This window comes from Neoarius graeffei, chromosome 26, assembly GCF_027579695.1.
Source record: "Neoarius graeffei isolate fNeoGra1 chromosome 26, fNeoGra1.pri, whole genome shotgun sequence".
In the NCBI taxonomy this organism is placed as follows: Eukaryota; Metazoa; Chordata; class Actinopteri; order Siluriformes; family Ariidae; genus Neoarius; species Neoarius graeffei.
Genome location: NC_083594.1, coordinates 52,195,966 through 52,217,121, shown reverse-complemented (window position 1 = coordinate 52,217,121; position 21,156 = coordinate 52,195,966). Strand labels below are relative to the sequence as shown.

The 21,156-nt window shown below is 43.7% G+C and overlaps 1 protein-coding gene across 1 annotated transcript in view; it reads left to right on the top strand.

The window, feature by feature from the left end:
* The window catches only part of dnah1 (dynein, axonemal, heavy chain 1), a 64,834-nt gene that overhangs the window by 22,647 nt on the left and 21,031 nt on the right, over positions 1–21,156 (top strand). The window contains exons 31-60 of the mRNA XM_060910212.1: positions 1,268–1,417; positions 1,523–1,609; positions 1,899–2,085; positions 2,186–2,277; positions 2,895–3,049; positions 3,184–3,361; positions 4,379–4,573; positions 4,724–4,843; positions 4,976–5,134; positions 5,317–5,421; positions 5,571–5,711; positions 5,862–6,022; positions 6,184–6,341; positions 6,565–6,738; positions 7,872–8,050; positions 8,227–8,457; positions 8,716–8,912; positions 12,268–12,403; positions 12,536–12,744; positions 12,828–12,999; positions 13,095–13,286; positions 13,385–13,495; positions 13,585–13,770; positions 13,880–14,071; positions 17,276–17,443; positions 17,593–17,784; positions 19,676–19,807; positions 20,043–20,168; positions 20,383–20,502; positions 20,677–20,826. Coding sequence (XP_060766195.1) covers positions 1,268–1,417; positions 1,523–1,609; positions 1,899–2,085; positions 2,186–2,277; positions 2,895–3,049; positions 3,184–3,361; positions 4,379–4,573; positions 4,724–4,843; positions 4,976–5,134; positions 5,317–5,421; positions 5,571–5,711; positions 5,862–6,022; positions 6,184–6,341; positions 6,565–6,738; positions 7,872–8,050; positions 8,227–8,457; positions 8,716–8,912; positions 12,268–12,403; positions 12,536–12,744; positions 12,828–12,999; positions 13,095–13,286; positions 13,385–13,495; positions 13,585–13,770; positions 13,880–14,071; positions 17,276–17,443; positions 17,593–17,784; positions 19,676–19,807; positions 20,043–20,168; positions 20,383–20,502; positions 20,677–20,826 — 4,755 coding nt within the window. The remainder of the gene's footprint in view (positions 1–1,267; positions 1,418–1,522; positions 1,610–1,898; positions 2,086–2,185; positions 2,278–2,894; positions 3,050–3,183; positions 3,362–4,378; positions 4,574–4,723; positions 4,844–4,975; positions 5,135–5,316; positions 5,422–5,570; positions 5,712–5,861; positions 6,023–6,183; positions 6,342–6,564; positions 6,739–7,871; positions 8,051–8,226; positions 8,458–8,715; positions 8,913–12,267; positions 12,404–12,535; positions 12,745–12,827; positions 13,000–13,094; positions 13,287–13,384; positions 13,496–13,584; positions 13,771–13,879; positions 14,072–17,275; positions 17,444–17,592; positions 17,785–19,675; positions 19,808–20,042; positions 20,169–20,382; positions 20,503–20,676; positions 20,827–21,156) is intronic.

Sequence of the window (21,156 nt, the reverse complement as noted above, 5' to 3'; positions counted from 1 at the left end):
CCTTTCTGTGCGGAGTTTGCATGTTCTCCCCGTGTCCGCGTGGGTTTCCTCCGGGTGCTCCGGTTTCCCCCACAGTCCAAAGACATGCAGGTTAGGTTAACTGGTGACTCTAAATTGAGCGTAGGTGTGAATGTGAGTGTGAATGGTTGTCTGTGTCTATGTGTCAGCCCTGTGATGACCTGGCGACTTGTCCAGGGTGTACCCCGCCTTTTGCCCGTAGTCAGCTGGGATAGGCTCCAGCTTGCCTGCGACCCTGTAGAAGGATAAAGCGGCTAGAGATAATGAGATGAGATGAGAAATAAGCAAATCCGGTACAGTCCATGAAACAGGAAGTATAAGGATGAGAAAAAAACAGTTTAAATTGCAAAGCTGCGCACATTTGCGCAGTTCTGCACACCGCTCGGGCTGCGCAAATGTGCGCAGCTTTCCAATTTAAACTGTTTTTTTCTCATCCTTATACTTCCTGTTTCATGGACTGTAACGGATTTGCTTATTTAGTAATTTTAATACAGAATTTACTTTGAAATTATAATCAGACACTCCAACGCCCCCCCTAAAAAAAAAAAATCGGATCTGCGCGATTCAGGCGGCATCCGCGCGATTCAGGCGGCATCCGCCAAAAGGCGCGCTGTTTGCATCCCAAACACAAATCAAATCATACAGAATAGACCTAAAATGTTTTTCAAAAATGACCCTTGCGTGAGTGAAGTGACAAGTTTCAAATAGAAACGTGACAAACGAGCGATATTAAGTGTACATTACAGTGTAAACGTACACTCAGTGGTTCCAGTTAGGCATTCTCCAGAGATTGTTTACACGATGTTTTGGTTTCCAAAAACAAACTTAAACACAATTGATTGTTTATTTAAACAACTTACCACTTATAAAATGATCGGAGCAGACTTTGCTGTGTTTGGAAGGCTGATAATCCTTGCGGTTGATTCTCGCAAGCCATAGATTTCTCCTTTGTATGCTGAGTTTCTTTGTTTGCTCACCTTCGTGCTCCCGTACAGTGGGAATTCCATGAACGCTCCGCTTGACTTCATCATCTGACCTATTACGACAGCCGTGAATACAACAGGTGTGCACCATTGCTAGCTTTAAATAGCCTGCTTGGGTTCTTTTGAAGACTTTGTACTCGCGTGTTACAATGTGTGCTCAGTGACCCGTACGGTAAGCTTGACCCGCAAGATGGCCGCCACTAGGGAATCCCCAACTCTGTGACATCATGTGAAAACTATCTATAATGTTCTGTAATTCCCTCCAGGCTTTGTTTCGTCCTGTTGCTATGATGGTCCCCAACTACGCCATGATCGCTGAGATCTCTCTGTACTCGTTTGGCTTCAGCGACGCAAAAGTCCTCTCCATAAAGATCACCAGCACCTTCAAGCTGTCCTCTGAGCAGCTCAGCTCCCAGGTTTCATCTTCTAAGTCGAAGATGGATGAATACAGTGTAATGTAAACGTTGTGCATTGCGTCTTTTAATATGGATGTGTATTGTATTGTGTTCTTTGTTATGTAGGACCACTATGACTTTGGTATGAGAGCTGTGAAAACCGTCATCTCTGCTGCAGGAAACCTGAAGAGAGAGAACCCTGAAATGAATGAGGTGATAGTCGTGTTTTTGTTAAAGTCGGAATTTTGGAGGTTTTCACATTTTTATATCCTGTTATAAAACACACAGTCCATCATTCATTCATTCATTCATTCATTCATGTGCATGTTACTGCTCAGTCAGGTCTTGATTGTGATGTACAGTATGTTAGCAACTTACGGTTGCTTTCCAGGACTTGAGTCTCTTTGGATGCATCTACCCAGTCACATTTCAGCCAGTTCCACAAACAATCAATCAGAAGTCATAAATTGAGCAACATCGTAACGTCGATCTGCTTCTCCAGGAGCTGATCTGTCTGCGTGCCATCAGAGACGTCAACGTACCCAAGTTCCTGCAGGAGGACCTCAAACTCTTCAACGGCATTGTGTCTGATCTCTTCCCAAAGATCCAGGAGGAGCCCATCGACTACGGCACGCTGGAGGAGTCGATCCGTAACGTCTGCAAGAGCAAGTGCCTGAAAGACGTGGACGGTAAGAGTTTTGGATTCTGTCAGAAATTGTTGCAATTGACAAAGCAAATTTATTTACACGTCTTCTAATATTTTTACTTCTTTTTTTACCTTTTTTTCAGGTTACATTACAAAGATTATTCAGCTGTATGAGACCACTGTCGTGAGGCATGGCTTGATGCTGGTTGGGCCGTCTGGCTCGGGCAAAACTAAGGTGACTCCAGTCGCTTCAGTGAAGTTTCAGGCGATGGTCTTGATTTTGAGTGATTTGGATGGACTATGATGATTTTCATACTTTTTGCACTCTTGATGGATTTGTTGTTGAACCAGAAATCTGTTTTAATCCTGGTTTTGTCCACAACACAATGAATTGAGGGCGGCATGGTGGTGTAGTGGTTAGTGCTGTCGCCTCACAGCAAGAAGGTCCGGGTTCGAGCCCCGTGGCCGACGAGGGCCTTTCTGTGTGGAGTTTGCATGTTCTCCCCGTGTCCGCGTGGGTTTCCTCTGGGTGCTCCGGTTTCCCCCACAGTCCAAAGACATGCAGGTTAGGTTAACTGGTGACTCTAAATTGACCGTAGGTGTGAATGTGAGTGTGAATGGTTGTCTGTGTCTATGTGTCAGCCCTGTGATGACCTGGTGACTTGTCCAGGGTGAACCCCGCCTTTCGCCCGTAGTCAGCTGGGATAGGCTCCAGCTTGCCTGCGACCCTGTAGAACAGGATAAAGCGGCTACAGATAATGAGATGAGATGAGACAATGAATTGATTCATCACAAACTTCTCCAAGAGGTCACCAAACCCATCACCTCATACTTTCTGCTTCTGTCTCTCAGTGCTACGAGGTGCTGGCGGCAGCCATGACGGCGATGCAGGGTCAGCCATCGGTCAGTGGTGGAGAGTACCAGGCTGTTTATACGTTCGTCTTAAACCCAAAGTCCATCACCATGGGGCAGCTGTACGGAGAGTTTGACTTGCTCACACACGAGTGGTGAGTGTCTAGCAAACAGGCTGACCTTGTGTCATTTGGGAGACGTTGACATGATAGCCAATGACATATAAAGTATATTATTTATCTCTGATATGTGACACAGCTCACAAATTACTCCTGTCATTCACGTTCAGGACTGACGGCATCCTGTCATCGCTGATCCGCACCGGAGCTGCTTCGATGGACGAGGACAAGAAGTGGTACATGTTTGATGGGCCGGTGGACGCCGTTTGGATCGAGAACATGAACACTGTGCTGGATGACAATAAGAAGCTGTGTTTGAGCTCGGGGGAGATTATCAAACTGTCAGAAGTGAGTTCCAGTTTACTGACTTCTTAAACTGGACACGGCCCATTCTACAATTGCGGGTACATTTCAAGTGTTGAAAGAAAACAAAAAATTAGTCGTCGTCAACTCTGTTATTGTTAAACATTAACAGAACCAAAGTTGACATGTTCCACCATTTTGTGTCTTAATTCCACGTGCTGACCTCAAACTAGCTACCACGTGGCATGTATAAAAACAGAATTTTCTGGATTGTGATCATATTGTTTTTAAAACGTGAGCGAGAGATTCACTCCAATATCACAATCACAGATTTGACGAATAATGAATCTACTGTTGGTATGTTCTCAACATTTTGTTCAAATTAATGACGGAAGAAACATAACATACTTTGCTGCCTTTCTGAAGTTTCCTGCCAGAGGAAGTGACATCACTCGGTGCAGGTGTCATGCGTATTATTTAAAGTCTTTGTGAATTTTATGCGGTTTTGTAACAGAGTTAACAGAGTTGACAAGAACATTGGGATGGATTAAAAAAAAATTATAATGCAGAAAATAGACTTTCAGTGCAATTGATTTTATAACAGTTAATAGAATAAGCCCCCAAAAAACAGACTGTTGGACTGAATCACTTCCTGTTTATTCGAGTTGAATGGATGAATCCGGAGTCGAAGACAGCCAATAATGTGGGGGGAGGGGTGGGGAGCCATTTAGTTAATGTTTTATGGATAACTTGGCTCGAAAATGTATATCAAGCATCGCTATTGGTGAAAGTTTGTCATAATTTGCATTATTGTTCAAAACTGATTCAATAAAGATTTCTTTTGTGGAAAATAACAAAAGGTTTATCTCGGAGACGCGAAATGTACCCCGAATTCTAGAACGACCCACGTGGTCTCTTTTATTCTCAGGCCTCTTCAACTGTGTGTGTGTGTGTGGTGTTTTTTTGTTCGGTTGTTTTTTTGTGCATTTTTAGTCAGTATTAGTCCATCTCTGTGATGCTGTGCTTCTTTTTCGTTTGAATCTTGATTATCCTTGTGTCCAGGTGATGACCCTGATGTTTGAGGTGCAGGATCTGGCTGTGGCGTCCCCTGCCACAGTGTCCCGCTGTGGGATGGTGTATTTGGAACCCAGTATTCTGGGACTCTCTCCGTTCACTGAATGCTGGTTACATTCCATCCCTCTACCCCTCCAGCCACATGTCGACCAGCTCAACTCTCTCTTCACACGATTCCTGCAGGTGAGTCAGGGACAGTTTCTCATGTAGAGAGGAAACATTGGTGAAACTATTTGTGTACGTTTGTAGGAATACATACAGACGGAAAATCTCTGACAAGGCAGTGTGTATGGGTAGAGTATGTTTTTGAGTTTTATCTTTGTTTGTCCACAGGATTCGATCACGTTTGTGAGAAAGTCAGTGACTGAAGTGATTCCGTCGATGGACAGCAACCTGACTTGCTCTTTGCTCAAACTGTTGGACTGCTTCTTCCAGCCGTTCGTCCCACAAAAGGTGCATGAAGTCAATCAATCTTTTTCTTTTCTTTTAAGTAATAACATCTTGGTCTTTATATACAGACTACATGTGCATTTTTAAACAGATTACTCTCTGTCTTGCTCTCGTTCTGTTTGTGTATGTGTGTAGGGAGAGAGGCCTCCTCCTCAGGAAAAGCTAGACCGTGTGTGCGAGTTGATTGAGCCGTGGTTTATTTTTTCTCTGATATGGAGCGTCGGGGCCACAGGAGATGCTGACAGCCGCCAATGCTTCAGTGCCTGGCTAAGAGACAAGATGACACAAGAAAAAGTACCGAGTCCCAATAACTCTTCCTTGACATAAACTCTTAAATGAACTCCAGACATTTGAGAAGTACAGTACAGATATGAGATGAGTGTGATTTTCTGATTTCAGTGCAAACTTGACAAAATGTTTCTCTGATCGTGATTGAGAAACCAGATTTTTAAACGGTCAGCATGTTTGTTCCGTAGATTCGGTTGTGTTTCCCGGAAGAGGGGCTGGTCTATGATTATCGACTGGATGACGCAGGCATCAGTCAGCTGCATGAAGATGAGGAGGATGAAAATAGGAGGGAGGTGAGGAGGCTCTTTGTTCCTTCTGTCGCAGGAAATGTTTGGACTTTAGAGACAGGAATTAAATGAAGTTTTTGTTGTCCTGGCATATCAAAGTAAGCGCAATGAATGACGTATTCATGAACTGTTCCTGGAACATCTTATTTTGCAAGGTGCAATGGGTCAACTGGATGAAATACGCCAACAATATCGTCATCACTCCGGAAACCAGCTACGCAGACATCATCGTGCCAACCGCCGACACAGTGCGCATGTCTTTCTTGTTAGACATGCTTCTGTCCAATAAGAAGCCAGTATGTAGAATTCAAATTTATTGCGTCATGTAAATCAAAAGATGGATAAAAATAAATTGGAAACTAGTGTGTGCTCTTATGAATGCATGATGCAAACAGAATGGAAATCCTGCACTGAACGATGTGTGGTTTTTCTTCTTTTTTTTTCAGGTGCTGTGTCTCGGTCCTACGGGCACGGGCAAGACCCTGACTGTGTCCGATAAGCTGCTGAAGAACATGCCATCTGAGTACATCACCCACTTCCTTATGTTCTCTGCCCGCACCTCCGCCAACCAGACACAGGACTACATCGACAGCAAGCTGGACAAGAGGTCTGCTTCAGTGAGAATTGAGCAAAGGAATTCAATATAGAGCAATCATGAAAAAGATCTCTGATTCAATACACACCACGCAGCCCTGAACATGTTGCTTCTTATATTTCCAATGAATTAAACATTGTCCAGATTGTAACCGTTATGGTTGTGTGTAACAGGCGGAAAGACGTTTTCGGTCCTCCAGTGGGAAAGCATTTCATCTTCTTTATCGACGATCTGAACATGCCGATGTTGGAGACGTACGGTGCCCAGCCACCCATCGAGCTCCTGCGCCAGTGGATGGATCATGGAGGCTGGTACGACCGGAAGCTGATAGGTGAGCAGATAGTAAGATAAGTCCTCGATCAGTAATTCATAACTGAGACACACAGACTGTGTATCTCCACGCATTTCCACTTCAATCAAAACGATCCATTAAAATTTTAACTTCATTCAATCCTTTAGCTTAATTGCATAACTTGTATTAGAGCATGCATTACAGATCTAATGATCTGCTGTTTTAAAAAAAAATAATAACTTGAGTACATTTTGTTTCCCAGGAACATTTAAACATTTGGTAGACATAAATTTTGCATGCGCCATGGGTCCTCCTGGTGGAGGCAGGAACCCAATCACCCAACGCTTCACACGCCACTTCAACTACCTCTCCTTTACCGAGATGGAGCACTCCAGCAAGAGAAAGATCTTCTCTATTATCCTGGGCAGCTGGATGGGTGAGTTGGGTTGGGGACCGTTTCGGAGTACCTCATAGACATGAGTGTTTTACTGGAAAATGTGCCACTCGTACTTTTCATACGAACTACATCTGGGACATGGAGAACCAGAACCGGGACATGTATCTCAAGATGCCACTCGTGAAGATATCGATTAATTATTTTGATAAATTTGTGAATGTGTCTATATAATAAAAAGAAAATCACATGTTGGCTTGAAGATATGAAGTTTATCTTCTCGTGTTGAAAAACTCGCAATTTTCAGACAAAATACATCGCGGATCTGAGTGACATACAGTATTGCCCGATATCTCACTCCAGTCATGATGTCACTCCTGGTGTTTTCCCGTTGACTAGATGCGCATTGTCAAAGTGGTGAACTGGTTCGAGATTAAAATTCTTTTCGGAAACTTGCATATTTTTTGTGTGGATGCAACATAAAGAACATTATACGGTGGTGCGAAGATATGAAGTTCGTCTTCTCGTGTTGAAAAATATCATTCGTTCGCTTCACTCACTCGTGATATATCCACTCGCCACTCGAAGATAAACTTCGTATCTTCACGCAACCTTGTAACATCCTCTACATCGTATAAATACAGAGGTGATTTATAGAAAATCCTGCGTGCTGATTGGTCAAAAAATTCAGACTATTTCTCAAATCACCTCGAACGACTCGGCAAAATGGCGGCAAATCGCTTCGTCACTGTAAGTGAGGAAGAATTACAAATGATGAAAAATGCTGTTCTTAAAAGCGCTAAGGATGCTACCAAGTTTGGTTTCAGACTATTCAAAAGTACGGTGGAATTGTGATTCATTTTCTCGGTTTCAAAACAAAATATTTTACATGCGTCGGCATTGATAAGTGACACAAGTCTGCGTGCATTATATTTGCATGCTGCTTTTGAAGTTTGAAGAAAATATATATATTTTTTAAAACACTATTATTATTATTATTTTTTTAAATCTGCAACTACCACTATGAAGAAGATATCTACATTGTGTGTGTATCGATATACAGTATCTTCATAGTGTCGTGTTGCGTCTCCCTGCTCTGACATCGGATTAAACTTTGCAGTTCATGATCAGGCTGTCACATTTCTATATGCCTGTTTTACATTTATTTTCTTCAGGAAAACTTCCCGAGTTGATGCCGTTGAATGAGACCCTAGTCGATGCCACTATTAAGGTGTACTCCACCATCACCTCTGGCCTCCTGCCCACTCCAGCCAAATCTCACTACACTTTCAACCTGCGTGACTTGTCCAAGGTCTTCCAGGGTGTCCTCATGGCTGATACTGGAAAGATCCAGGTATAGGAAAAGTGTTTGACGAGCATCTGAAATTCTATGACATGGTGTATGAGACGACTTGAAAGAGAGGACACGTGGCAGCCATTGTAGCTTACTTATTCCAAGGTTAATATAACACACAACACTGCCTTTTTTAAATCATTTTTTTAAAGCTCAGTGCCTGTGTCTTGCCCCAGGACAAGGTCCATCTCCTGCGGCTGTGGTACCACGAGAGCTGCCGCGTGTTCCAGGACAGACTGGTGAGTCTGGAGGACAGGGACTGGTTCAATAAGCTACTCCAGGAGCACATTGAGGAGTTCGGCTGCAGCTTCCAGGAGGTGGTGCCCTGCCAGCCGGTCCTCTTTGGCGACTTCATGAACCCTGACTCTGATAACAAACTCTACCAGCTTATTGAGGACCAGGAGAAGGTTGGGACATGATCCATTAGCTGTTTACACAGAATAATATTCTAAAACAAGTATTTGGAAAACAGTAGAGCACAGATTATTTAAAAAAGTATTCTTTCAGGTGACGCTTAAAAAAAAAAAAAAGTCATGTTTATAAAATTAAAGATAATTATGTGGTGTATGTTTTGATGAAGCGATGTTTCTTTTTTTAATCCATATTTATTTCTCTTAATTTTCTTTGCCTTTCTGCCTTTCTTTCTGCATCCCTTGTGTGTTCAGCTGGTCCAGGTAATGGAGGAGTACATGGATGACTACAATCAGATGAGCACCGCAAAGATGAAGCTCGTTCTCTTTATGGACGCCATCCAGCATGTGTGCCGTATCGCCCGCGTCCTGCGCCAGCCGCTGGGAAACGCCCTTCTGCTCGGATTGGGCGGCAGCGGGCGGCAGTCCCTCACTAAACTCGCCTCGCACATGTAAGAGAAAACACACACTGTACTCTGTGTCGTCCGAGTCGAGATGCAACACTCAGAGTCTGTATGGGGGGGAATATACGAACAGCTTAAAGGCAGTGGGCCTTCGCACACTGGAATGGACCTTTTTCCATTGTTTTATTGACCCAAAAAAGAAACGCAACCTGTTTTGTGGTTAAAGAACAATAATTTATAATCACAGCTCCAGTACAGCAAATTATATCCAAAAGCTTAAACTCGACAAGTTATTCAGAGCCACAGTTTAACGAATCAATGCCATATGATATGTGGTACTGAAATCATTATTTTCGTAGTTTTAATTTAAACTTGATTTTTTTTCCCCCCAAAATGACCAAATATAACAGAACAATATCTTTTGATTCAGTGCCACAGAGTCGCATACTTGATTCGAAGTTTAATTTATACAGCCATTTCACTCATTCTAATGAATCAACGGCATGTTGATTCATTCCAGTGAATCATTCCAACGAATCAGGAACAATTTATTTTCTTCTGCATCAGTCAGTGGCCATTGTTCCTGAAAAACCAAGTGCGATGTGAAAGGATGACGTGTGTTAAGCTGTTTGCCCTTTACACGACACCGTTTAATTGAATCTTTTCTCAATTTAGGAATCGTTTGCTCGTTAATGATTCAAATCAAGCATGTCAGAGTCGACAGATATTGAAATGAAGTACAGGGTTTTATCAGACCTGAGATTACATTCTACACTTATTCTGCAAAACTGTAAACCTCTAATGCTGCGTTTAATAAGTGAGGGTTAGAACACCCATGCAGAAGGTTACCATTTAGCTTCTGCACGAAAAGCACTTCAAACATGTACGTTTCAAAGTCGAAGCGTTCTGGATACAAAAGCAGTCATTAAAAAGTCGTTACAGTTCCATATCTAAGCATTGAGTCCATGTGCAGAATTCCACAAGTAATCATTATGGCAAGTACAAAGAAGCCATGTACGAGAGATTTTAGCCAATTAGCGGTATTACTGGTCACAGATAATATAAAGCAGATCTTATTATACAGCGGAGGACCTAATAATGTGGTCACACACGTTGGACATAAAAGTTTAAAGTGCTGATGTACACTGTTCGAGGTTCCTCATCGCCTTTTGCCACATGCAAGTACACGCAAACTGCAAATTAGCATTTGCTATTACACTGCCCACATGGAAGAGAGAGGCTCATGATGCTGCGTTAGAGACGATCGGTACTTCTGAGAAACTGTGGTTCTTCTTAGAGTTGGAAACTAAATTACTCCGGACCAAATGTTTATGGTTTGCAGTGGTTACGACAGTTACTTATTTGTCATCCATTAAAAAAAAAAATTCCAGTCCAGTCAGCGAAATGTGTAAGATGCCTATCAAAGAGCATTATAGAATTGTCAGAAGATGTAATCCACGAAAATTTTAGGGTTCTGTGAGTGTTTAATTCTTCTATTCTCAGAACAAATATTAGTGATAAAAAATAATGATGAATCGAATCAACATGTTGGATTTTTATTTTTGCATAACGTAATGAATTTCTGCTTTGTGTGTCATGTGTATTAGAGCCCTGCACTCCCGCGGGAGTCCCGCGGGACCCGACGCAAAGCAGTGCGGCGCGGGACAAATTTTGAAAGCTCATTGCGGGCGGGAGGGGGAGCGCACAATGCGGGTGCGGGCGGGAGAGGTGATAAGCTGCAGTCCCGCAAACTAAAAACGTGTTTAAAATAAAATTTATAAATTATTAATTTATGTCTATCATATATAATTTGTGCTGGATATTTTATTTGGCATTAATAAAAACATTTTAAGATGCCTAAATTTGCGGATGTGGTCTAATCTTGCGTACGTTTCCGATTCCTTTCCGCTCTTCCGTGTTTGAGATCTCCGATCATGGGAGAAGAGCAGAGCTCCTCTAGTGAAGCTCACAGTGCTTCAGAAGTAAGTGCTGCTTTAAAAAGAGGTACATTTATGGCCCTTTTCCACTACCCTTTTTCAGCTCACTTCAGCTCGCTTCAGCTCACTTCAGCCCGACACGGCTCGCGTTTCGACTACCAAAAACCAGCACGACTCAGCTCGCTTCAGCCCTGCTTAGCCCCTAAAACTCGCACCGTTTTGGAGTGGGGCTGAAGCGAGCCAAGCCGTGCCGAGTGAGGCTGGGGGCGTGAGCAGACACTCCCCTGTGCACTGATTGGTGAGGAGGAGTGTCCTCACATGCCCACACACGCCCCGCGAGCGCGCTGGGATCTGTAAACACCGCAAACCCGGAAGAAGAAGAATTACGAATTACGAGAATTTCTGAAGCCTTATGCGCCTCGCCTCATCTATACGCTCTTGCCAGTATCTGTCCGCGTTGTCGGTGACAACAAGCCACAGAACCAAGACCAGCAACACTAACGACTCCATGTCCTCCATGTTTATTGTTTACTATTCGGGTCTTGAGACTACCGCTTAAAAGCTCACTGATGTCACTGTTTGCGCTGCTTAACGACATCACCTGACGTCCACCCACTTTCGCTAACTCCACCCAATGTGTCCACCCACTTCCAGCCAGCATGGTTCAGCGCGGTTGTAGTCGAAATGCAACTCCAACAGCCCCGCTCAGCCCGACTCAGCACGGCACGGCTCAGCCCGACTCAGCCGCGTTTGTAGTGGAAAAGCGGCATTACTGTTAAAAAGTCAAGAGTATTAGTCCTGAGTATTAAAAAGTATTTTAAAAAAGTATTAAAAAGTATTAACTAGTATTAAAAAGGACTGTGTATCGCACAGATTGTTCAATTTAAAGCTAGAAATAGACAGTGTATAATCTGGGGAGCTGGTTGTGGTTGTGCAGCACTTCATATGAGAGGAGAATGAAATCGCGGTTGGAATCATAACGCCACAGACTCGGAAGTGGGAGTGCGAGTGCGCAAAGCGAGAGCTGTCAATCAAAGCGAGAGCTGTCAATCATGAGCGCATGCAGCGCTCAACTTGGAATGTGTCAGCAGAATGTCAGAGTCCAAACAATGAACTTACAATAAATGAAGGATCGGTCAGTGGAGAGCTCAGCTAAGCTCAGCATGTTTAATTCCCCAAGCCAATGACAAGAACTTTCGTGAGAAATAACGCGAACGTCTGCATCATGCGGGATTTGCGGGTGGGAGCGGGACAAAATATGGCAGGCGGGAGTGGGACTGAAAATCATAATTCTTTGCGGGAGCGGGCGGGAGCGGGACTGCACAATGCGGGCGGGAGCAGGACTGAAAATTCTGTCCCGCGCAGACCTCTAATGTGTATCCTTATCTTTTGCGCCTCATGTCGTGTTGTGTCGTGCTGTTTTGTTGCACAGCATTTTGTAACGATGTGTCTTGTTGTGTTATAAGATCGGACTACGAGTGCTTCCAGATCGAGCTGTCGAAGAACTACGGTGTGCCGGAGTGGAGGGAAGACATTAAGAACGTCATGATGAAGGCCGGTCTTAAAAACGTTCATATCACCTTCCTTTTTGTCGACACCCAGGTAAATGTTAACCTGAATAAGATGAGTCTAAGCAAAGGCTTTCTGAATATATTTCCAGCCACGTCCTCATGGTATTCTCCAGAAACCTGAAAAAACACTCACACAGACTCACTTTTGCCTGCTGCTTTTCAGATTAAGAGCGAGTCGTTCCTCGAGGACATTAATAACATCCTGAACTCGGGGGACGTGCCAAACCTGTACAGTGGAGACGAGCAGGAGAGGATCATGACCGCCATGAAGCCCGTGGTGCAGGATCTCGGCATGCAGCTCACCAAGGCCAACCTCATGGCCACCTACATCAGAAGAGTCCGCAGCAACATCCACACCGTGCTGTGCATGAGGTTGCGCTTGTTTATAAAATGTTGCCAAATTCATTAGGTCTCTCTTGTGGAACGCATCTGAAATATGTCTCTTCCCCCGACAGTCCTATCGGTGAAGTGTTCCGTGCCAGACTCAGGCAGTTCCCCTCTCTGATCACATGCTGTACGATTGACTGGTTCAGCGACTGGCCAAAGGAAGCCTTGCAGTCTGTCGCAGCGTCCTTCCTAAGTGAACTGCCAGAACTGGAGGCCGGTCCTGATACCCTGAGAGGCATGGTGAGGGGAAGGCTGTGTTTGTGTGTGTATACGTGTGCTGGAGATAAATCGATCAATATCCATCAAAATATGCTCTCCACACTCTCTTTTTATAGACGGCGATGTGTGTCGAGATCCACCAGATGGTGGCTCACAAGTGCGAACAATACCGTGTTGAACTTTCGCGCTATAACTACATCACACCCAAGAGCTACCTGGAGCTGCTTGGGATTTTCTCAGCCCTGATTGGCCAGAAGAAGCAGGAACTGAATAGTGCTCGTCAGCGCATGAAGGCGGGTCTGGACAAGGTAACGTCAACATGGAAAAGTTTGAAGTTTAAATTCGTCTTCGTCGTCTGACTCCTCTGCATGTCCTGTGTGTGTGTGTGCGTGTGTGTGTGTTGTAGCTCTTGAGCACAGCCGAGGATGTGAGTAAGATGCAGGAGGAGTTAGAGTCAATGAGGCCTCTCCTGGAAGAAGCAGCCAAAGACACTGAGGTCACCATGGAGCAAATCAAGGCAAGTCTCATCATCATATAATACATTCAATTTAAATACCTGGTCTGTCAATATATATATATATTTTGTGCGTGTGTGTGGATACATAGCAAGACACACTGGTTGCAGAGGAGACCCGTGTGGCGGTGCAGGCCGAGGAGGCCAAGGCGTCCGAGAAGGCCAGTATAGCCAGTGCGTTTGCTGAAGATGCCCAGCAAAACCTCGATAAAGCTCTGCCTGCACTGGATAGTGCACTTGCCAGCCTCAAATCTCTCAACAAGAACGACGTCACTGAGGTGATGCTCGATACATGCAAAACCCACAAATTTCACTAAAGTGTACAGATGACTTTTTTTTTCTTTTGTCATTTTTTTGGAGCATGCGTGTTTGTGTTGCGCTGTTCAGGTGAGGGCAATGCAGAGGCCTCCTCAGGGAGTGAAGCTGGTCATCGAGGCAGTCTGCATTCTGAAAGGCATCAAACCCAAAAAGGTACCTGGAGAAAAGCCTGGAACCAAGGTGGATGATTACTGGGAGCCTGGAAAAGGACTTCTGCAGGATCCTGGGAAATTCTTAGACAGCCTACTGAAGTTTGACAAGGTCACACAAACATCCACACACACTGGGTTTTCAAAAACGCAACACGAGTTTGTGACAATAAGATTTTCTTATCGTCGTGTAGGTGGTTGAATTAACTCCAGCATAAGAATGTGTTATTTTTTTCAAAACTTTTTTTTTTAAGCCAAAAAACCCCCCCAAAACCTTTCTTGGTCCCGCTCTGAAACCCCCAAGAGAGCATTTTCTCACTTAAAGTGAGCTCTACGAAACCAAAAGATCATATTTGTACATATTTATTTCTCTCTACCCATATAAAATGTATGTATTTATCTCCTAATTATTATTTTTTTCTCATTCTAATTCTCATCCACATTATTAGTGGAGGCTCAGCGATGAATTCACTGTGCTTAAATTCAAATTCCTGTACTAGCCAGGAGCAACGCAGTGCTGAACCGTTACTGTTAGAGCTGGGACTTGAGCTCAGCCAAAACTTAGCCAGACACCAAAACAGCGACAGGGTAAAGGATTTTGTAAGGGATTAGCGGCAGGCTGCCAGGTCGCTCTGCTGTGTGTTGCTGTGGATGTTGATTTTAAAAGTAACTCAGTAAATTACACAGGGAAATTAATCCTTAAGTCTGAGTGAAAAATACTGGTGTGTGTGTGTGTGTGTGTGTGTGTGTGTGTGTGTGTGTGTGTGTGTGTGTGAGAAGAGTCTGGAGACAAAAATCGTAGTTTCTCGGTCATTAGCCTGTGCTACTTGCTCTCGATAGCACTGGCTTGACTGCTAGCGTTGGCCTTCGAGAAGGCCGAGGATGATAAATTTTTGGTCCCTGCCGCTGTAAATCAAAATCTGATTGGTTAATGAATTAATTTGTCACTTCCTACACAGTAAAAATCATAGTGTCAATTTTACTCTTTAAGAGTTGAATTTAACTCTCTGTCAGATAACATTTGGTCCCACTCAAAATCAGTGTAAAATTTACTCTATAGCCAGTGTAAGATTTTTAGAGTTAATTTTACTCTATTTTGTGTCAAAATTAACAATGAGGTGTGTAAAAATATTTAACACTATAGATAGTGTAAGATTTTCAGAGTTAATCTGACTCTATATTGTATTTTCGCGGGGAATCATCACCCTGCAGAGTAGATTTTGTCGTTGTGTGCAAGTGGGAATTAACTCTCACTTTTGACACTACCATTTAGACGATTTTACTCTGCATAGTGTTATAACCAGGGCTTTGAACCGGTTCAAGGAACGAAAACGAAAACCGGGAACTTTTTCTATTTCACATGGAACAGAAACGAAACCAGAAACTTTATTATTTTTTATGTTCCGGAACAGAAACGCTTATTAAAAATAATGGTAACCGGTTAATACCGGTTTTTATTTCGTTCCTCAAAGTTTCCGTAGCCTACAAATAAAAAAGCCATTCTTCTCCTGCACAAGTTTCTATGACCCGCTGGGGTTCACTTCCTGTGTGACGTTCGCTGACTGAATGGAGAGCGCGGGAAGGTGGACTGCTATCACGTCTCCATGTGATAAGTGAATTACTGAGTGTCTAAGCAAAGAAGAGCCTGAACGTTGCAACCTCCCTATTGGCTGTTTGTAAAAATGTATCAATTGTTCCCCTTCCCACGGGAATCATCGCGGGCTCGAGAGACGAGACCTGACGAGTTAGTTCGTTGGTAGCAGAACAAAATGTCTGGACACAAATCGGGTTTTCAGAAAAGGAAAGAAAATAAACGGAGGGTTGAAAATACAAAAAAGGAGGCAGAAAATGCAAAACGAGTTTTAAGGTAGGACAAATGGTTATTTTTTAAGGCAGCCCGCCGTGGCTGCAGGCTTTCAGTTGCGTCATTGAATGGTTACTTTTCTGAGGCAGCCCGCCGTGGCTGCCTGCAGGCTGATTTATTATAGCCCATTTAGTTAAAATAGTTGATATAAAATGTTTATAGTTATGTGATGGTTGTCCTGATTTAGACTGGTGTTTTTTTTGGGGGGGGGTTTGCGCGATGTTGCACCCGGGTCCAGATTAGGGCAGAACCGGCCCTGGCTACATTTCAGGTGTAGTTTGTTTTATGTATGTATGTACTTGCATAGATGTGTACTTGGTCTTCCAATATGGCGCCTAACAAAATCTCGCGGCGCGGTGACGTCATGCGGTAGCCCTCTATAGGACCTGACTAGCCTTTGGTAACACACTAAACGAATTATCTTTCATTTTTGGCACTTTTTCTGTTTGTGTAGATGGGAAGACATACTGAGAATCCAAATCGCCAACATTTGAAATAATAATTGTTTTGAATTATTTCTTGTCTTATTTAATGAAGGTTGTAATAGAATTAGCCTACATTTGGCTTAAGCTGGATGAGACAGAGACATAACTTTATAGCCATTTGTTAAACAGCTGACAAGGAACGTAATTAACCATTCCGGGAACGAAATTTTTTTGTTCTAACCGGTTCGGGAACGTCTATTTAATGGTGGAACCCAAAACCGGAAACGTTAAAATTCCGTTTCTGTTCGGAACGAACCAATAGGAAAAAAATTCTGGTTCAAAGCCCTGGTTATAACTACTCTATCCAGAGGAAAATAGGTTTACACTGCAATATTGACACTCCATTTTTTACTGTGTACATAAGCGTACACTGCCATGGCCTTCTGTCCCAGCAATGAAGTCCTAACCAATGAGTGAGCAGCTCTAAACTCTTCTCATTGGAGAACTCGATTTTAATGTTTTTAGGACAGTAACCCTTTCATTTCTGAAGCACATTTGATAAAAAATGAGGCCGAATTAGAAGAGAATAATTAAAATGAGCTTATGAAAGAATGAAATAAATTAAATATAACATTTGAAATGCTGATCTGTTTGGGCCTTGTCTGAAAGACCAGAAGTCCCTGATGGTTCCCCTCTGGAGCAACTATTGGGCCCTTAAACACGGCTCTTGACTGCATTAGAGGTGTCATACTTTCTGTTTAGGATACACTGTACATGTACATGTAGATGATTATATGTGTAATGAGGAGATTAAACCCATCTTATGCAAAATGGCATCTGTTATCATGTGCATATGCTGCAGACTTGTAACTTTCCATTCATTTGTTTCGTCCATCAGTATTATCTTTGTGTAGCTTCTGAACTTGCCTGTTTTGGTATCGTGATGCTTTTCAAACACAAGGACAGAGAACTTTCAGGGAAACATATTTAAACATATTAATCATATTCATTTTTGCGTTTTCTTCAGGACAATATCCCGGATGCTGTGATCAAAATGCTGCAGCCTTACATCGACAATGAGGAGTTCCAGCCGGCCTCGATCGCTAAAGTGTCCAGGGCCTGCACATCCATCTGTCTGTGGGTACGCGCTATGCATGGGTACCATTTTGTGGCCAGAGCGGTGGAGCCCATACGGGTAAGAAATTGCATCACACTGCTGCCCCCTGTTGTTAATAAATCAGTACTGCAACCATTTGGCAATATTTTTAATGTGACTCATCAATTCTATGTACGACCCTAATTATATCTGCACTTGATTGTGTGTGTGTGTGTGTGTGTGAGCAGCAAGCCCTTGCTCTGGCCCAGGAGGACCTGGCAACAACTCAAGCCATTCTGAAGGAGGCCAAAGAAAAGCTTGATGCGGTGGAGGAGGGCATTGCAGCGCTGGAGGCCAAATATCAAGATTGTCTCGCCAAACGTGATGACCTGGAAAACAAATGCCAGCTGTGTGAAAACAGACTGATTCGCGCAGACAAGGTGAGCAGGGCCAAATGTGTAAAAACAAACACCCACACACACACCCACACACACCTCTGCAAATCACCAGAACAGCAAACACACCTCTTCATTTGACCTGGACAGCAAACACTGGTCCAGATCATTTGGACAACATGTGTCTCTCCAGTAGTGGTGTGTCGTTCACGAACGAACCGTTCTTTTTGAACGAGTCTTCGAAGTGAACGACTAGAACTAGTTCGCGCTGCCTCTCGTTCTCGGTCGTTCTCGAATCAGCAGTCTCTGCTCGCTGGCAGCAGGGCGGTCGCTGAATCTCGGTCGTTGGCGAATCAGCAGGATCCGTTCAGTAGCAGAAGGGCGTCCAACTTGCATTTTGATCTGTGCAGAGCAGCGCCACTTTACTTCTTTAAGGGCTATCTGAGCCCTATTATCAGAGCGTTGACACATGCCAGGTCTTTAGTTTACAATTTAGAGCTCTCATTCAGCAATACATTTCAGTTCACAGCGAACGAGCTCAGCAGTTCGCGAACGAACGAACGAACGAACAGCCAGCAGCCAGCCTGCCTGCTGCCATACTGGGCTGGGCGCATAGCAACGGTTTCCATGACTGTGATAAACAATGAAGAACGTGGCTCTGGAGATCGCGGCATACTGTGTTCGTTTTTTTAATGTTAATGCAATTTGTAATAAAGTGGTTTGTTCTTTGTAATGAGCGTTGCTGTTGAATATGAGCAAAATGGGTGTTACTTAATGGGTTTGAACAACTGCATGAAACAGTCTGCATCTATCGTAGTTGGCTTTACTTTATTTCCCTTGCCTACTTGCTCGAACAGCTGGAAAAGGTCTCGCTAGACATGACGTCAATCGAATGTTCGTGCATAACAACCGTTTCCATGTCCATGACCAGGCCAAACAATGAATGATCATGAATGCAGCAGAGAGACATCGCAGGCTACTGTTCGCTGAATACGATGACTTGTAAAGTTGTTTATTCTCTGAAATGAGTGTTGCTGTTAAATAAGCAATTTTTTTTTTTGCTTAATGGGTTTGAGAGAACAACTGCATAGCCGGCAGACCATGGCTCTACTAAAATAAATATAATAAATATAAAAACAGCTTGGGGTGGCACGGTGGTGTAGTGGTTAGCGCTGTCGCCTCACAGCAAGAAGGTCCTGGGTTCGAGCCCCGGGGCCGGCGAGGGCCTTTCTGTGTGGAGTTTGCATGTTCTCCCCGTGTCCGCGTGGGTTTCCTCCGGGTGCTCCGGTTTCCCCCACAGTCCAAAGACATGCAGGTTAGGTTAACTGGTGACTCTAAATTGAGCGTAGGTGTGAATGTGAGTGTGAATGGTTGTCTGTGTCTATGTGTCAGCCCTGTGATGACCTGGCGACTTGTCCAGGGTGAACCCCGCCTTTCGCCCATAGTCAGCTGGGATAGGCTCCAGCTTGCCTGCGACCCTGTAGAAGGATAAAGCGGCTAGAGATAATGTGATGTGTGATGTGTGACATTGTAATGTATGAAAATCTATTGTGGATGGCACCTCTGCCGCCTCTCGTTCACTCAAGATGAACTAAACTTCGGACGACAGCCATTGTTGTGCCGCTTTGGTGTGACGTCATCAAAATGAACGAGTGAACGAACTGAACGAACGAATTTCTTTGCTGAACTGACCGACATGAACGAACTGGCGGAAATGAATCGCCATGTCCCACCAATACTCTCCAGTTCAGTTGTACAACAGCCAGATTCCCAAATCGGAGTGTTATGCCAGCATGTGAACCTAACTCCGCCCCCACACAGTATGGAATTTCTGTCACATGTCTGTTTTTATCCCTGTGTCCAGCATGTACGTGATAAAGCCACATTTCACATGAAAATGTGTGTGTGTGTGTGTGTGTGTGTGTGTGTGTTGTAGCTGATTGGTGGGCTTGCTGATGAGAAGGTGCGCTGGAGTGAAACAGTGCAACATTTGAATTATCTGGTGGATAACGTAGCCGGCGATGTGCTGCTGTCTGCAGGATATGTCGCCTACCTCGGACCTTTCACTGTGAGTATGCACGTGTTCTGTGTATGCGTGGACACATGTTGACGTTATGTGGATGTGACTACACAGGCAAGAGTATGGCAGATTGTACACTCTGGAATTGCATGAGTTTTCTCTGAGGAGTTTTGTGTGTAGGCTTTTGACTGTTAACTGGAGTGAGAGCATGACATAAGTTTGTCTCCATGCAGCTGGGAGTTTATATCGTGTGTGTGTGTGTGTGTGTGTGTGCATTCTCAAGGGCGAGTATCGGGCGTCGATGTTTGAGGAGTGGCTGCGCCGTTTTACAGAACTGCAGGTCCCTCATACATCTGAGCCCAGCCTCATCAACACACTCGGAAACCAAGTCAAAATCCGTTCCTGGCAGGTAACAGCCCCACACACCTGCATGTACCTGTTCACACGCTTACTATTTTTCTGGAAATTAACATATCTTTGCAGAAAAGAGATGAAACTCAAAGTCAATTTAGTCCAAATTTGTGCTAAAACCAGTCCATGATGGAACTGAGATATAATAACTTGTACATTCAACAATGTGTGATGTTTCTTTTTTTTTTTTGTGTGTGTGTGTGTGTGTGTAGATTGCCGGTTTGCCAAAAGACAATCTCTCTGTGGAAAATGGTGTGATCACTCAGTACTCTCAGCGCTGGTCTCTGTTCATCGACCCTCAGGGCCAGGCCAACAAGTGGATCAGGACCATGGTAAGAGTTAAGAAGCACAAAACAATGCACAGCCTCCGTGTCGCACACGATTTGGAGTGCAAAGCTGCTTCCTGAAACTCCACCTGTGTGTCTGGGAAGGTGTTCTCGTTCCGAGCTTGTACAATATCATAATTCTCCAACTTTTACACCTTGTCTTCCTCTCTATCTCTGCAGGAACGTGATAACGGACTGGATGTGATGAAGCTGAGTGACCGGGATTTCCTGCGCAGTTTGGAAAACGCCATTCGGTTCGGGAAGCCCTGTATGCTGGAGAACGTCGGAGAAGAGCTGGACCCAGCACTTGACCCTGTTCTGCTCCGACAGGTAACACGCATACTTATTCTCTCAGGAGCTGCTTCTTCTTTGGCTTCTTTGAAGCAAAAAAAAAGCAAATAAAGAAATTGACACAGTAAGCATTCAAACAGATAAATACATTAATCAAAGGCTTATGATTTTAATGCATGAGGGTCAATAAAAATATAATCTTAGATTCACAAAAATTTCTTTGAACTTAGCTAAGGTAATCAGGGAGAGAGGAAGAGAATAATAATAATAATAATAGTTGTATCATGCATTTTACATGCATATATGATCAAATGCGCTTAAAATATTGTACATAAATGAAATAAAAGAATACAAATATAAATGAAATGA